Source organism: Ipomoea triloba, chromosome 4 (genome assembly GCF_003576645.1).
Source record: "Ipomoea triloba cultivar NCNSP0323 chromosome 4, ASM357664v1".
Classification (NCBI taxonomy): domain Eukaryota; kingdom Viridiplantae; phylum Streptophyta; class Magnoliopsida; order Solanales; family Convolvulaceae; genus Ipomoea; species Ipomoea triloba.
In genome coordinates this window covers 8,355,631-8,373,451 of record NC_044919.1, presented here as the reverse complement: position 1 = coordinate 8,373,451, position 17,821 = coordinate 8,355,631, and the positions used below count along the sequence as shown (strand labels likewise).

Sequence of the window (17,821 nt, the reverse complement as noted above, 5' to 3'; positions counted from 1 at the left end):
AAGCAGATTCCAATCTTTTCTCTGTCACTGTTAAAGAGGAAATTTGATCCCAAAGAAAAAGATTAGGCCATAAAAGGTGGATTTTATTCCGACAACTAGTGGTTTAGCTTGAAGCCAGAAACTCATTTCTCATCGATTTTGATGTGATTTATATTTTAATTGGTTGTTGTTGTCAATATATGCATGGAGTTATACCATGGGGACTCCCATATGCATGTAAGACATGATGACAATTTGGTTCAATTAAACAGAATTAGACGCCAATGACCTTGTGATTTAGTGGTATCTCGTTGCACCCATGTGAAAAGGGGTGAGTTCGAGCCTTAGTAGAGGCGTTTCTCTGATAAAGTAGTTTATGAACAGATTCTACATTCAGTAGCACTCAAAACAGAACTAGACATTATCAGATTTTATTGCAATTCTACTATTTTCATTAAAAAAAAAAAAAAAATCTCATCATATCATATGACAGCATACTTATTATGCTTCATGAGACTTAGTGCTGCTATGGTCACTAAACCCATACAACGTTAATTACTAGGATGTAAACATGTTTTTAAGACTAGTAATAGTAATTAAACCGGCACTGTTCGCACCTGTGCTCTCATCTCACTTCCACTCTCTTCTTCTTCCCCATTCTCTCTCGACATCTCTTCCAGCGATTTCCCTTTAGATTCCGGCACCAACAACGTAAACAACATGCCCAAAAAGTTCACACATCCAAGAACAATGAGAGAGTTTCTAACACCAATCCCAGGAGGATACCCCGCATCAGTCTTCTTAGGATCAGTGGATTGCGCGGCGTACAAAAACCCGAACGCGCCGACAATCGCGCCGGCTTTCCCGGCCGCCGCGGAGATTCCGTGGCAGGTGGATCTCAGCCTGGCCGGGAAAATCTCCGCCGGGACGACGAATGTGGTGGCGTTTGGGCCGAAATTGGCGAAGAAGAAGGTTAGGGAGTACATGATTACGAAGCCGATTCGGTTGTCTTTGTGGGTCCAGTGGGTGTAGGGTATGGCTAAGGCGAACATGAAAACGGTCATGAAGAAGAATCCCATTAATTGAATGGCGAATCTCCCCATTTTGTCGATTAATGCCACGGTGAACCAGTAGCCCGGGACTGTGCTGCAGAGGGCGATTAGCGTCTGGGCTCTGGCGATTCTATAGACCTCCTCGAGCGCGTTCATGGTTTCGGCTTTTGGGATCCATCCAATGGCAGAGAATATGTCTTTCTGGAAGAGATTTTGGCTGTAAAACGCGATGTCGAGTAAGAACCAGGTCGTGGTAGTTCCGAGTAAATGGAGCCCGTGGCGTTGGAGAAATTGTTTGGTAAAAAGACCGAATTGGTTATTTCCTTCAGCTTCTTGACTAATTTTCTCTGGCTCAGATTCTATTGTAACCTGCATAACTTTGGACATGTCCGAGGCCGCCTGTTTCGCGTTCTTGGCGACCAGGGCGGTGTACCGGGCGGTTTCCGGCATCTTCATTCGCCAGTAGTAGGTCAGCGCGGCGGGGAGAGCGCCGAACATGAGGATTATCCGCCAGACGTAGTCGGCCTGCGGGACCGTGGAGCGCGTGGCGTTGAACGCGTAGTCCGGGGCGGGGAACGCGGATTTGAAAGACGCGGAGACTATAATCGCCACCATCCCGCCCGCGAGGATCCCGAACCCCTGCATCGCGAACACGGCGGCGATGAACGCGCCGCGCGTCTTCTTGTTGGCGTACTCCGACATTATAGTGGCGGAGAGCGGGTAGTCGCCGCCGATCCCGAATCCGAGCCAGAACCGGAAAAAACAGAGCGTGGCCATCACGCTCTTCGGCGTGTGGCCGAACGAGAGCCCCGACGCGACTGAACAAATCACCATCATCATCAACGTCATTCCGTACACCTTCTTCCTCCCCAGCTTATCCCCGAGCCACCCGAAGAACAACTGCCCCGCCAGCGTCCCGCAGAACGCGACGCCGTTCACCGCCGCGGAAACGTTCGGCGGCAGAGTCCCCGGCTTCGCCGCGCCGTCGACGTGGTAGTAAATCCGGCCGAGCAGTTTAGTGACCAGAGAAATGCAGAAGAGATCGTATGCGTCGGTGAAGAATCCCATTCCGGCAATGACGATTGCCGTGAAATGGTACCATTGTGTTTTTGCCAAATCAAGTGCGTTAAGCACTTGCAGTTGATCGCCCGCCATTTCTGTTCAACAAAGCTTCCTGCACTGTAACACATAAACAAGATTTAAACAAAAGTAAACAGTAATTGAATGGGGTATTCATTATTCAATCCGCCTTATATAACACGTAGTTTGTATACAATACACATAATTACTTATCTTATAGTACCTTGACACAATGACACATGTTGGATATAGTTTTAATTACACCGTAGCTATTCATCTTATTGTGTTACTATAGGCCGGTTATATTTAAATGACAATCAGTACCACATCAAATTCATCAATGCTGCGAAATTAATCTAGATTCGTTCACATGAACCTCAAAGCTCAATTATTGACTAGGAGAAAGCTTGAGGTTACCTGGCGCACGCTTAGATTGACTGCATTTGATATCATCATGACTATTAAATTTAACAGCTCAAATCGTACTCATGGAGTTTTTAACTTTAATCCGAGAGAGATTATAGGTAATTTTGAAACTTGCTAGGATTACATTGAACTTAATATTCAAAATTGGTGACTCCAAGCTGTGACCTTTGTAGGGCAGGCGCATGACTATGACAGCCAAAACAAAAAAGGGTAAGGTGATATGGGCTTTTAATAGTCCATGGAATTATGTAATAATAGCTTATATTTTTTAATAATGAAGTCAACATTTATACAAAGAATATGACAGCTGTGGCTTTTAGAGTCAGAAAATCAGGCTGAGGTTCAATAAGATTCTGTTACGTCTTTTCTTTTTTTTTGAAAAGCTGGTCGAAAAAAATAAACAAAATGTAATACGTAAAATAGGCAATTATTTGTGTACATAGAATAAAGTGTGACAATAAATCTTATATTTACTTATTTTAATTTTATTTTTGTTATTCACACTTAATTAAACTTTTAAAAATGCAAAATGAAATTATGCTAAGTTATAAATGACCCTTTAGACTCTATGCACAACATTAAATTTTAGAGGAAAAAAAGCAGCTAGTGAGCAGTTAACAGTAACGTGTAAAAGTTTATTTATGGACTATTCCATTATTACATACCAAAAAAGTACTTCATTATTACTGTCCCAAAAAAAGAATGACTATTATCCCATAGACTATTATCACATACGAAAAAAAGAGCTACTCTATTATCTTTTACCAAAAGTCGAACGGTTGTTTAATTGTTTTACCATTTACCAAGAAAATAATGGCTATATTATCACGGTCTAAAAAAAAAAAGGGAAATCTCCATAAACACGGGAAAGGAAAGAGACGTCCAACAGATTAGGTTAGAAGAAAACAAAGGCATGTGAACCACTACAGTATAGTCGCAGCAGCCAAACAGGAAAGTCCGAACGTCTCTACTTGTGGTTTACACAAAGTCCGAGAAAAACAAAACGGCAAGTCACATCATGGGTTTTGTTCATACGATGTAACATGCACTAGGAGTTTTGCATCTGTTCACACAAGTTACCATCAAAAGATCACAATATCAACACAAATAGTTCCTAAAGTGTGCAAAAGATTTGTTTTTAGGATTACAGAAATTCATAGTCACTATCTGAAAATATGTACGGGATAAGTCCTAACTTAGGTTATTTATAAGTGACTGGCTCAAAATTAAATTAAGAGGGTTGAAATTTGAGCTCGTGCCTTATGGTTATAAGTTTATATCATTAGCTATCTTAGTTAGGATTATCCCGTTCTAAAGACCTTTTTGATACAAGAGTAAATAACTAAATATGCAATAATGATCATCAACATGCATGAAGTTGACTCTGATAATAAATTGAAGTATATATATGTTCTGTCACAACTAAAAATCTAAGCTAACAGTAGGATTGCATATTTATGTTTATATATTACTCCGTGTATATATGTTCAACAATATCGTATGCGTATGAGTATGTGGATTGTAGTTTTGTGAGCACTGATCTTATGGGCTACCAATTATTTCCGTACGAGAACACCCAACAAAGCATTCTGGGAAAAGGGAAAACAAGGAGAGGAGATTAAGGTATAGTTTCGTTTCTAACCTTTGAAAGCTGAGTTGGTCGGAGTTTTAGTGTTCCGAGAGCCGACGGGAAGACACCGCAGAAGCTGATGATACCGTTATGCAGAAGATATTAACGTTGAAGTAATGCATTAAATTTGAGAGAGAGAGAGAGAGAGGTGATTGAGTATGAAGAGGTGAGGAGGGAGTGGCTCAGTATTTAAAACAACGATTGAGGAATCTAGCTCAAGAATATTCCTTTTATGTCCTAACTTACCACCGTTCTGATTTCGCCACGTGGTCGCCTTGGCCTGGAATCATGGGTCTCGTCCTAGGTGGCAACATGGGAATCGTCGATACTCGATGCTTTTAGTGTTGTATGCTAGCTGTCGGGTCAACGATCTATTTGGCTAACATGTGTACATGTTAATTAGTATGTATTTTGCAATTTTCCTACGTTTATTTGGAATTCCGACTTCCTTTACTTTGATGGTTTGCTCGTGTTGACCATCAAGTTTAATTTATTGTTATCCCAAATCCCATGGTCATATAATTCGGAAAAATTGAAAAAAAAAATTATTTGATCATGTTTAGAAGTAAAAATATTTATTTGAGAATATTTGTGAAATTATGTACTTGTAGGGATAAATTTTTATTGTCTCATTTTTTCTGAGTACTACTGACTCTGTTATAATGTAGTGTCTGTTCATAGCTACTTTCTCAAAGTACTGAAGTAACAAAGAGTAGTTGCCTCCACCGAGGCTTGAACCCACCCCCATCCCATTATCCATGTGGGAGTGTAAATCGGGACACCGGGTGCCACTAGACCACAAGGTCTTTGAAATTATTGTCTCATTATTATGTGACAAATTATAATTAGTCAAGGCGAGGCATTAAATTTATTCTTATTGAGAAAATCTTATCCTACTACATTAGAGAGGGACCAACCATTTTACCATGCCTTATGGGGCAAGCTAAATTTAATTTAAATGACTTGAAAAAAAAATAGTTTTATCACCGGCAGTTATTTAAAACTATTTTCAAAGGAGCGAGCTTGTGAGATTCAATATATTCATAAAGAACCAATACTTCGTTATAATTCATTTTAAATATGTGGTCATTATCTTTTAAAATGTGCAGTTTTAGGATTGATACGGTAAAGTTATGTTACAAATTGAGCAGGAGAGGGCCGCCTTGTATTGTGTATAGTGGTAATTTTCGTCATTCCCCTTTTGACTTAATCTGTTGCGACAATCAAGTTTGACTTTTCATTTATATTTTTTTTTTGAAGATACTTTTCATTTATATGTTACCTACCACCCTTACCTTGGGCAGCTTCTAAGAACGAGCACTGAATCTGATCACTATTCATTATTGAATCTAGGGATGGCAATAGGCCCTACACTTGCTTTCCTACTCACTCCCCCAGTTAACAGTCACGCCAGTAATAAAATTTCTTTTTCGCATTAGCATTAATGCAATTAATAAAATTTCTTTTTATTTTACACTTACACTTTATTATTTAAAACTTGTCGATATTTTTATTTCATATTTTTATCAGAATATAAGTAATTCATTTATGGCCTATTTGGTAGACTGTAGGTGTAATTCAACTACAAACTAATTCTTTGGCAACAGAAATTACGTTGTTTCGTTGGAGGGAATTGTAATTCTACTCCTTTTATGAAATTGAAATTCATGTCCCCATGAATTCCAATTCAACGTAGAAATGAAAGAAAAAAAGTCAAAAATGATTTTTTTGCCTATTATTATTATTATACAAGGGCATTTTTAGTCTTCCCATTTGATTTGCAATAATTCAATTCTTCCCTAACAAACAATGTAATTTGAATTCCTACTTTAGTCTTAAGGATGAGCTTCCGTTTGGTTCGGGTGATACCCGAATTTTATTTCGGATATCCGAACATTTCGGGTGATATTTTTTACACATGATATCTGAACCAAATTTAATTCAAATATGTTCCGTTTCGTGAAATTTTTTCGGGTTAGTTTGGATATACCCAAATTTTTTATTCTCTAATTCCCTCACCAACAAAATGCCTTGTTAGTGTGAATAGAATTATTATTCCTAGCCCTCATCCACAAACCAAACAACATATAAGAATTAAATAGTTATAAGCATGCTTGAAATTTCATACTCAATAAAGAATTTAAATATTAATTTTATTTAAATAAATAATTTAGATGTTAGGTCTACTATATAACTTTTACATTTATTTTAAATGAAGTGAAATATATTATTGCATGCCATGAATTAGAATGATGTGAAAAACAATGATTCTTATAAAAAAATGTGGGATAATTCTATTTGTCCATCTGGATTGATTAGAGTTGGAAAATAAGAGATAAATGAGAATAAAAATAATGACATTTTTGTAATTATTAGTGTATTACATAATTCATTGATATGTGTAAAACTTGTCCCATGTATTATAGTAATTGCAAAAATCTTATCATCTTTTTCTTAATTTATTTATATTTTTTTTTCAGTTATTGATTAATCCAGATGGATGTATGACATTATTTCTAATTTTTTACAAGAAACATCATCCTCACTTTAACTTGCCTTTATTGCTATTAAGGTTATAAATTTGGGGTGAAAAAAAAGAAAAAGAAAATAAAGAATTGATAAAAAAGAAAAATGAAAATATGAAAGGGTCAGGGGAGAGAATTCAATGAACAACTAACATTGCTACCATCAATGAAGCTGCACATGCCAATTAAAGTAATTATATGCGTTAATCAACATTATTGTCTTGATTATATTAGTTAATAGGCCAGGTGGTGCGCTGGTGCATGCATTGTGGTGTGATTAGAAAAATGTAAAAAAAAAAAAAGAAGAAGAAATTAGAAGAAAAGACGAAAAAAAGTCAATCCTTATCTATAATAATAATAATAATAATAATAATAATAATAATAATAATAATAATAATAATAATAATAATTTTTCAAAAAAAATATAATAATAATAATAATTATTATTATTATTGCTATTATTATTATTATTACAGTGACTCTTCTGTGAAACCTGTCTCACGGACCGGGTCCTGATGAAAATGCAATACTAATCTGGAAAAAAATATTTGTTACTTATAAAAATAATGTAATACTTTTTGAAGAAAAATGTAATATTTTTAAATATGTAAAAATATTACATTTTTATTCAAAAGTATGTATTACATTTTCTCTTATAAGTAACAAATACTTTATTGTTGATTAGTATGATATATTTTCATTTTGACCCTACCCATCTCACGGATCACACAAGTTTTTATCTTATTATTATGTATCCAAATTAGCAAAACATATTGATGTAGTATTTCAATCACATATTGAATGATACCAGCAATAGAATATTAAATTAGGCTAATTGCACTTTTTGTTAAGCATATGTGTCATATTGAATTTTTTCACATTTGGTCATCGATTATTTTTTTTTTTCATATATATATGTATATATATATATATATATATATATATATATATATATATATATATTTGAAAACCAAAACCAAAGAACTTCATTAAAACAAATGTTCAATACACTGTGGTAAAGATGAAAACCAACTAGAATGACCAAGTTGAGAACGAGCTACCCTAGCAAGACTATGAGCAAGCTTATTCACTAATCACAAATTTTTAGTACCATGATTTTTAAAGTTTGTGACATTTTGTCCTCCGACCTAATTTTTAATCACTAGTGACCAAATTTGTTTCTCTATGTGTATTGAATATGAGTGTATAATTGTCAAGTGATTTATCTTGAAACACGAAATTATCATTTTCTATGACGTTTTATAAATAAAAAAAATTTGGTCACCAATGACTGGAAACTAAATCTGAGGATTAACTATGATAAAGTTTTAAAAGTTATGAGATAAGTATTAAAAAATTAATAGTAAGATACTTAAATGTAAAATATTCTAATAATCGAAAGACAAAGGTAAAATAATTAATTCAAAGACTTATTTGATTTTTATTTTCTTTTTTTATTACAAGATATTTATAGTAGTATACACTCTGATTAAGTGAGCGTTATCGACTTGTCGGAGAAGGGCACAAATTCACAAAATATTTATGGCCTGAGCCCTGAGCAACATGCTGGCTTTAATAAAGTCAAAGTCAACGTGTACAAACTGCTTGCTTGTAGACACGACAACCCACCATTCTGTATTTGTTTGTTTCATTGTTTGTTAAGCAACTACAGCTAATCCCTAGGCGATACTAAACGTGTGTGTGCATTTATTTTTTACTCTTTATCTTTTTGAAAAAAGTGTCCATAAAAATATTTTTTTACTCATTTTAAATTTGATTTTTTGTGTTTAATAATACTTATAATGTAGTTTCTAAATATATAACTTTTTTATACTAATACTAAACTTAATATTATGAACATAAGATTAAAAATAACTTCAATTAAGCATCGTTAACCAAACCAGACATATAAAATGAGACAAAGGGAGTATTTAATTATTGGAATTTGATAATTTTATTATAAAAGTTTATGATATTATTCAATGTTGGTGTTTTTTTACACATGGTGTATTTTAATAAGTTTTTAAGAAAGTTGTAAATTTGTATGTATTTATTGTAAGAAGATTTGGGTATTGTATTTAGTACAAAACTTGCGTGTGAGTGTGAATTTCAATTTTCTCATCATCTCAATATATAGAATAAGGAATATTAGGGCATATCCCTAGCATTTGCCCAAGCAATTCGTATTTAGAATAAGGCACCTAAACAAGAATCAATATTGTAAACAAATTCCTTATTGGAAAGGTTTCAAATTCAAATACGGGTTTAATTATATTCGGAATTCAGGTTGAAATAGCGTTTCAAAATTGAATTTAATCTTGGTGACTCATACTTTGAAACCTTTCCAATAAGGAATCTGTTTACAATTTTTATTCTTGTTTAGGTAACCTGTGGCCACCCATACTATGAGATTAAATAGATAATTTTTTTTAAAATGATGTTTAGTTCATTATGCTCTTACAATTTAACACAAAAACTTGCATGTCACTGTTGTATTTGAGATAGATTTCAAATATGTAATATTGTTTAACGAAAATGTAATACCTTTTTACACATCAGCAAGTGTGAGATTTTTATGAAAAAGTATTACTTCTTCCTTTAAAAGTATTAGTGAAAATTTAATACTTTTTGATTTATATAAAAAGAAATAGGATAAGGTTTAAACAAAGTCTTGGGTAAAACACAAATATGGATTAATGCTAGTTGTTGGTTTGAGATAATCAATGAGTCTAAAGCAATGAGAAAAATGAGATGACAATTTGATAAATATTACAAACTTTTAAATGCTAAATTTGCATTGACCCAAATTACAAAGCTTATCTGATAATATGTTAAAGTGCAGTTGTCGTTAGTGCACGTAGTTTTGCATGATACATTTTATTGGAGTCACAGTTACTGAGTACACTTTTACACATAATTGGTTGCACTTTGTAGTTTTGTTCAGTGCACGTTTGCATGTTATCAAAGGAAGACCTATTCTCTTGAGAACCTATCTTTATAGAATAATATTACTACATTTTTTGTTAAAAGTATTATATATTTGAGATTTGGTTAATGTGAGATAGAGTCTTAGAAAATCAATCAACAATTAAAATCTAAGAAGTAGGAATCGAAAAGAATGGCTAAGTGTATGAAGGGATCCAAGACTTCCTCAACAGGGACGCTAGAAACATCGCCACCAGGAGGATCCGCTAATCACCGGGGCTTAGCCCCTCTTACGCACCAAAAAAAAAAAAAGTTACATGTTTCATTCTTATCAACACTCTCTTCATTGAGCCCATTGCACAAAGTTTATCTAATGTGATTTATCTTTCTCATGTTACCTATAGGCTATTACATCGAAGCGAAATTTACCTGATACACAACCTTTTTAATTACGAATTTTTCTCCCATACCCCCAAAAAAATCTAATAGGTATATGTATGCGGGGTGGAAATCTATTCCAATTCACACACTAGTGATAGGATTAATCACTACATACACATGAGAATAAACAGATGTTTCACTTTTCATACTTTAATTTTTACATATCCCTAACCAGACATTGCCACATGTTTCTTCTTTTCACTCTCATGGAAGGATAGATGACTGATATCCACAAGGACCACAACCATCATATCTTTTCACAAAAATGAATAAATTAATCTTTCTTCTCCAACTAATAACCATACACATATTACCTTTTTTTTGTGTGTGTGTGTGTGATCATTTTGTTTATATATCCCACACGTATTCTCACCGCCGGTTTCACTCATTACTCAATAAAAAGTAAAATAATTTTGGTAGACAAAATAAACAAAAGTAAGCGAAATACATTATGCTCAGTTGATATCTCTGTGACTCTTTTTACGGAAAGGTAAAATGATCCAATTCTGGTGGTGGAGTATTGGCTCTTTAGGGAGGGAGAAAGTATATTGAACAGATACTAACTCTTTGGGCGGACTAATCAATGGATGAAGAAAGTATATTAAACATATTTAAAAATTGCAATTCCATTTTCACATAATTACGAAGGGAAGTAAATTCATTCGTTTGGTTGGAGTGAATTGCAATTCCGTGAAATTGAAATTCTCTCATTTTCATAGAATTAGAATCTCATTTCCCACTCCCTTGGTATTTCAATTCAATAGATTTTAAGAAGAAGAAAAATTTGAGACAAAATTACCCCTCTTTTCTTAACCTAAAATTGATGTTTGACCTTTTGGATTATAGTGTGTCTTTTTCTTCTACTCTCAACACAGAACATCAATCAGTAGGTCAACCTCAATCAAATATATTTTCTCAAAACTCGGGCCCTGACCTATTTTATTGCTTTTGTATGCAAATTTAGAGTTTATTTACAGTGTGTTACATAAATTTGAATTTAGTCATTCAGGATTTATAATAATAATAATAATCATAATAAAATATTATGTGCATTTTCTCATGTATACCCGATATTGAAATTGAAATTCCAGTAATTCTATTTCTGCAAATCAAACATTGAAATTTGAATTACTATTTTATTCCCATGTTATTCATCTAATTCTTTTTTCTACTTAATACCCTCCCTCCAACTAAACACCCTGTAAAATGTTAACCCACAAAAGATCGACATCCCGTTCCTGATCATATTGGAATATTGATAAAACTCAATTTTTGAGGATCAGGAAGAATCAACACATTCCTCATGCTTACATGATGAGTGTCATACAGGGTTTCTTCTTTTATGCTCTTTTAAAGTTTTCAAATACTGTTGTATTCATGTACTTCGCATGATTAATATTATAGCAGATCGAATCTGCTTCACTTTTCAATTCCCTGTTGAAATGAATTTGTTTGCCGTCAAATAATGTTAAATCGCCGCACCACTAAACACGCTTGAATGGACAACGTTAGAACCGTAATACGTTGGTCACTAAAACCTACCATCCAAAGTTCATACCAACTAATAATATTTTTGGGTGACAGAAAAACTCTAATGTCGTAACTACTATTTGAGGGTGTATAATTTTAAATTTAAAATAATCTTTGCTGACTTTAAAAACTGGATTTCATGTTCTCGTCTCAATCTTACATTGTGATGTGTGAATTGAAGGGAATCACAAGGCCGGATAGTCAAATTTCTTGAACGTAAAGTGATTTTATTTTCAAGCTAATTGTCATCATGGAGCTAGTGAACCACTTTCATCGTTCAAATTAAATTACATTGCATGATTTTTTAACTCTTTTGATGTTTTTTTAACAATAGAAAACAGATACCATTTGGATTTAAGTAATAGTGAAACCTATTATTTAACACTTCTTAAAAAGTATACAGGGTATTAAACGTGTTTTAAGATGAGTTCAAATACCTTATAAGTAGTGTCAAACAAGTTTTGAACAAATACAAATAATATTTATTCATGTTAAGATAAATATTTTTAATGTATTTTAATTCATATTTAAAAATAACTTAGTAAATAAATATTTTACCCGTTATTATTCATATTCATAACTTTAGTAAAATAAAATACTTTTTTTTTTTAAAATTAAACAAGCAGTCTATTAGGTGACTATAGAGAGCAGTTAACTTCTTATTGCCCTAATGGTGGAGATGAATAGATGATTGATAAATAGAGAGCTAGCTAGATAGCGACAAAGAAGAAAAAACATTAGTTATAGTAATATATGCTTTGAATAATTAAGGTACCAAACTTCAATGTTTGCACATCTTTAATTTTAATTTGTCACAATGCGAATGAAATCATATCAATCAACTCAATAATGAGAACTATTTTAGATTCCCAGCCTATTTTCTTGAAAAAACAAATCCAACTATTGATTAAAATAAAGAAGTAAGAACAATTAGCATGTGTTATGATTAGAATACAGCACATAGTCACATACACATATATAAAAATAAATAGGCAAACTCATATATATATATATATATATATATATATATATATATTTTAATTGAGAGTATTTTGTCTCATTTGTATATTCATTGGTCTTAATATCTTAGGTATTGTTTTTCTCAAACTAGTTGATCCAACATGATATTTGAATGGAGTAGCGCAAATGTTGTTCTTTATTTATTATTTATTAATTTTTTTTTTCTACCAGAAAAATCCATAACCATTATTCGAATGTGTGTAATAGGTAAACTTTACTCCTGTATAATAGTCTACAAACTAAAAAAAGAAAAAGTCAATTGCACTAGAAAGACCATGTGCACTGGGTTCGATCAAAAGAGTTTTGGCAAAAATCAAACTCATAACTTTTTGGTATGTGAATCATGTTCCATCAACTTGGTCACTCCATTCGAGAGATCACAAATGTATTTTTTTGTGACTAGAGAAAACCGCAACCACTACTCAATGGTGTACACTGGATGAACCTCACGCTGTGACCCTAATCAGCAAAAGACCACAAGGATGTAAACCAACATAGGTTGTCCATAGTTGATTGGTTTAAACCAAGAAAATTAATAGACTGCTTCAGTTAGGAGTTGAACTTGTAATCTTTCGGTTACCGAGTTAACCTAACGCAAAGGTATTTTTGGGTCAATGATTGGTTGTTACTTGTTATGATTACAAAGAAGTTAATAATATGTGAATACTAATGAGTAACGAAGATTAACTAATAGACATGCCGATGGCCCTTAAATAATAGCGCCCGATACTTGCTACTTGTTAACTTGACCAAATATCTCATGTCTGCGTTGACCAGGCCAACCACATCAACAACTTTCAACCTCCTAAGTTTTTGTTTTCTTGAACTTTGAGATCTTTTATACTTAGCTTGTTGAATGTATCTCTAATTCTCTATGCTTATCAAGCTCATATCATGCTACAACTTATTGTGCGGTTGAGAATATGGACTCTTATCATATATTATTCTATTATTAAAAGCAAAAAATACAAATGAATTTGCACAAATTCACACTCAACAAACTAGGATTATATTTCAACCTAGAAATAGTAATGATTTCAATTCATTGGAAAGAAGGTCAGCCAATTTGGTACACCTGCAGGGCTGCAACTTGATGTGTGAAAGAGGAAATAGTGGGCAAGTCAAGAATAGTTGCCTATATATTATTGCTATTGTGGGCACATAAAACTATGGACCACTTTATCTAACCCATAATGTAATTTTCCACAGATTATATTCTTTCCTTTTTGAGAATTTGTCTCCATTATGAGTAGTTCCAACATGTTTCCGTCACGCTCTTAATATTATTGACTCTTGTGCTTCAATAGGTTGAGAAAGTAGTTATGAACAGATACTGCATTGTAATAGAGTCAGTAGTATTAAAAAAAAAAACATTATTGTTGATTTCTACATTCACAGCTATGGATTATTTTAAAGCATGGTAAATAGAAGGATTAGTTATAATCATCATATCCCTACATAACATTAACATATTGTCCAATTGACATTATATGATAGATTCTTGTGTACATGATAGATTCTTGTGTACGTGTAATATTAAAAAGTTTTAGGTCAAGTGTTTTTATTTCTTTTTAAAAATAAGTAAAAGACAAACACTACTCAATTGAATTCGGATTAGTTTCAATGTCAATTTTAACTTATTAAAATTAATGGCTTGATCCAAAAAGACCGAGATAGGGTTGAAAAATTGAAATCGATAAAAAAATTAACTCGATAGCTCGAAACTCATAAATCCAGTAGCTTGAATTGGCTAGCTCAAATCTTAATTAGTGGGTGGACTTGATAGCAAGAGTTGCTCAAGGCTACTATTTATTTTACAAGCTAAGTGGTATAGAACAAAAATATACAAGTGGTATGTTCGCTCTTTAGTCTTGTTTGTTTTTTGTTTTTTGTTTTTTTTTTTAATTATTGTTAATTTTAAAAATTTGTAATAAATAATTACTTATGTGAAAAAATGTAATACTAATCATGTATAAATTGATTAATTGATACTTATGTGAAAAAGTGTAATATTTATGAGAAAAAATGTGATATGTTTGATAAAAAAATCTAATACTTTTAAAATGTAATATTAGGTGTTAAAGAGTTACTTATGAAAAAATTACAATACTCATAAAAGAAAACGTAATACTTATGAAAAACTTAATAACTTGATACACGAATGATGATCCATGAGACGGTCTCATAAGAGATTTTTTTTACCTTATTTCGTATGTTCAAAAAAAAAAGTATTATATTAACTAACAATTGACTTTTTTTTTTTTTCTCCCAAGTCTCCTATCTCAGGGAATTATCCATTTTCTTGGAAATTTCTTTTTTGAAAAATGTTCCATTCGTTAAATAGCCCCCTCCCCCACCCTCCTCACCTTTTTTCTTTGTCACATTTTTTTGAAGTGTGAAAACTCTTCTTCTGTTTTCAGTTGAATATCTCTTTCAATTCATTATTTTCTTCAATTCATTTCAAAATTTTATGAAAAGTTAACTTAATTAGTATACTCGTTATCTTATTGAAAATAAGACTCTTGATTCAAAATATCAAATATACAATTTCACAAATTTTATAAAATACTCTCAGTCCCTCCTAATAATTAATAAATCAAACCATATTGATGGAGTCAGGTCTAAAAGATGTATAGAGTTTCAGGAGTTAATAGATTCAAATTTGAAATTAACTCAAATAATCAAATTATTAGTATAAGGGTCTGAAAACAGAAAAAAGGAGAGTTGGAAGACTTTGAGAGCAATTGTTTGATTTTATTGATTGACTTAAAAAGCAAGTCTTTCCTCCGTCGGTCGAAATAGACGGCGCGGTGCCCATTTGGTCCCATACCTACAAACTACAGTTATACAATTGAGGCTGACGACCTGACGTTAAACCTTATGTATCCGTTACGGAATGCCGAATGTATTTTTTACAATATAGTATAAGTTTAATACTTTTTGAAACAAAGCTTTCGTCACCAGAATTTGATTCTTGTGATAATTTATTTAGAAACTGGATGCGTTGATATCCGTTATCGTCATATATTACATTTTGGTGCCATGTTATTCAAATTGATTGGTTAAAGTTTTTCAATTCCTCATCATCTGATTTTCTGTGGGTTTGATCAACTCCCACCTCACCACTAGAAAGAAAGATTAAATGGTAATCGATTGTCGATTGATTGCTTGAACTACCTCAATGGGGTACGAAAAATGTTATTTGACACCTCTAATCTATAATTAAATAAGAAAACTATTATTTTTCTTTCGTAATAATTGATGGGACAAATTGACTCGGGGTATGCGTGGATCAATAAGCTCACATAAAATATAAAGGTTAAAATAGTAAAGGAAAATATTATTGAGTGGATTAATATAATGTAAGAATGATACAAGGAGTTCGTAGGAATAGAACATGATTTGTAATAACTAGACAATGACAATTTATACAAAGAAGATTTCAACCAATATGATTTAGCTAATTTCGCGATGGCCAGAAGACTGGGTGAAACTTGCACGGTGGACCGCTAGGTTAGGCCAAATTCGGCCGCCTCGACCCCAAAGACAAACTCCGAGACAAAGCGATGAATGGGTCGCCACTCTCGAGTCCAACCACCCAGCTTTGGTAGCCTCATCTGGGTCCCTTGTCTTAGGCCCCCGGCCCAAGTCTCTTTCGCTAGACCCAAGTCTCATCAATAATAAAATTCTATAGAGGTTTTACAATATATTTTTTCATATGTAATATATTCTCTAACCAGATATGACTGAAATATTATTAATAGAATGATATATTATAATATATTTTGATATTTTCTCAACTAAAAGATTAAGGTGATAATTGAACTATGCATGCATTAGTTATATATGAGATAAGAGTTAAATAAATCATTGAATTATTTAGAAAAATGAAATTAGATAATAGAACTACAAAAAATTTCGAATTAACTCTTGAACTTTGAGAAATTTGTAATTGAGTTATTTTAACTTGTTATTAATATATTATAAGAAAACATCATGTTACCAATTATTATATTATTACTGCTGCTCGCTGCCCCATAATTGGAGTTGTTTTAATTAGAGAATCTAAATTACACTAATCATTCTATTTAGGAGGCCCAAAAATATGTACACAATTAAACAAAGCAAATTCCTAGTTTAATTTGTCCGGGCCCCTACATTTTCTGAGTTTAAGGACAAAGAATAAAGAACGAATACCTAGAAACTAGAAACTAGAAACGATGCATATTAAAGGTAAATATGCGGCGAAACTGATCAGTTTTATTCCAGCCGTTCTTGAAAATGACTTAAATAGTCACGGTGCAATACAATCCTGTTAAATATTCTTGAAAAAAACTATGTTGCGTGAGGCAACATGGGCATCCAGGAAAGCTAAGCAGTACACTTGATTATTCTCTTACTTGTCCTATGTTTAGAGAAGATTTGGGCGCATATAAATTAAAGTGATGAAGAAAATGAAGTGTAAGAGAGAATACGAGGGAACATTATATTTATATCCACTAGTACGTATACTACCACTAATATATACTAATCATATATTCATATTAAGGTTTTTATCCACTACTAGTACGTATACTACCACTAATATATTATTAATCATATTAAGCTAAACCTAGTTGGAATGCCATTGTCTTCCTAGTTCAATAGTTATATTATGGATTAGGGTACATTTAGAAACATACACTAAATACATATATATTCTTTCCTTAATTTTTTTAATTTAAATTTATTTGTTTCTTTTTCTTTTGTACAAATAAAATTAATGTATAAAAAATATATTATCAAAAGTGTGTAATTGAGATATTTTAAATAACACCATATTAATATTTTTAATAAATATATAGGTAAATAGAGTCATTACTTTTTAGTGTAATGTTATGGTACATTAAACTTTATTTTTATGAACATGAAGAAATCAAATTATTAACCTACTACATAGTGATCGAAAACATATATGTTGTACCTATAATAATTTAGTATGTGTTTATGTACATTAATGTTTATGTTTATGATTATATAGAACAACTATAATGAAATGATACCGGATAAATGTTATTAAATTACATGATGTGTCTATAGTGTATTGTTAATTTACATTAAGCTTTGTTTTTATGAACACGTAGAAACAACATTATGAACCTATCTACTACACAGTAAATGAAAATATATATTATGTACATGTAATTTAGGGTGTGTTTGGAAAGCAGGACAAT

At 32.3% G+C, this 17,821-nt stretch overlaps 1 protein-coding gene across 1 annotated transcript; it reads right to left on the bottom strand.

Annotated features, from left to right (window-relative positions):
- Positions 1–376: 376 nt before the first annotated feature.
- On the bottom strand, positions 377–4,316 carry LOC116016712 (inorganic phosphate transporter 1-4-like). The gene is made up of 2 exons (XM_031257087.1): positions 4,180–4,316; positions 377–2,210 (listed from the first exon to the last, which is right to left on the bottom strand). Exon 2 carries the CDS (start codon positions 2,184–2,186, stop codon positions 576–578), a length of 1,611 nt encoding a protein of 536 aa, XP_031112947.1. The 5' UTR covers positions 2,187–2,210; positions 4,180–4,316; the 3' UTR covers positions 377–575.
- Positions 4,317–17,821: the final 13,505 nt, after the last annotated feature.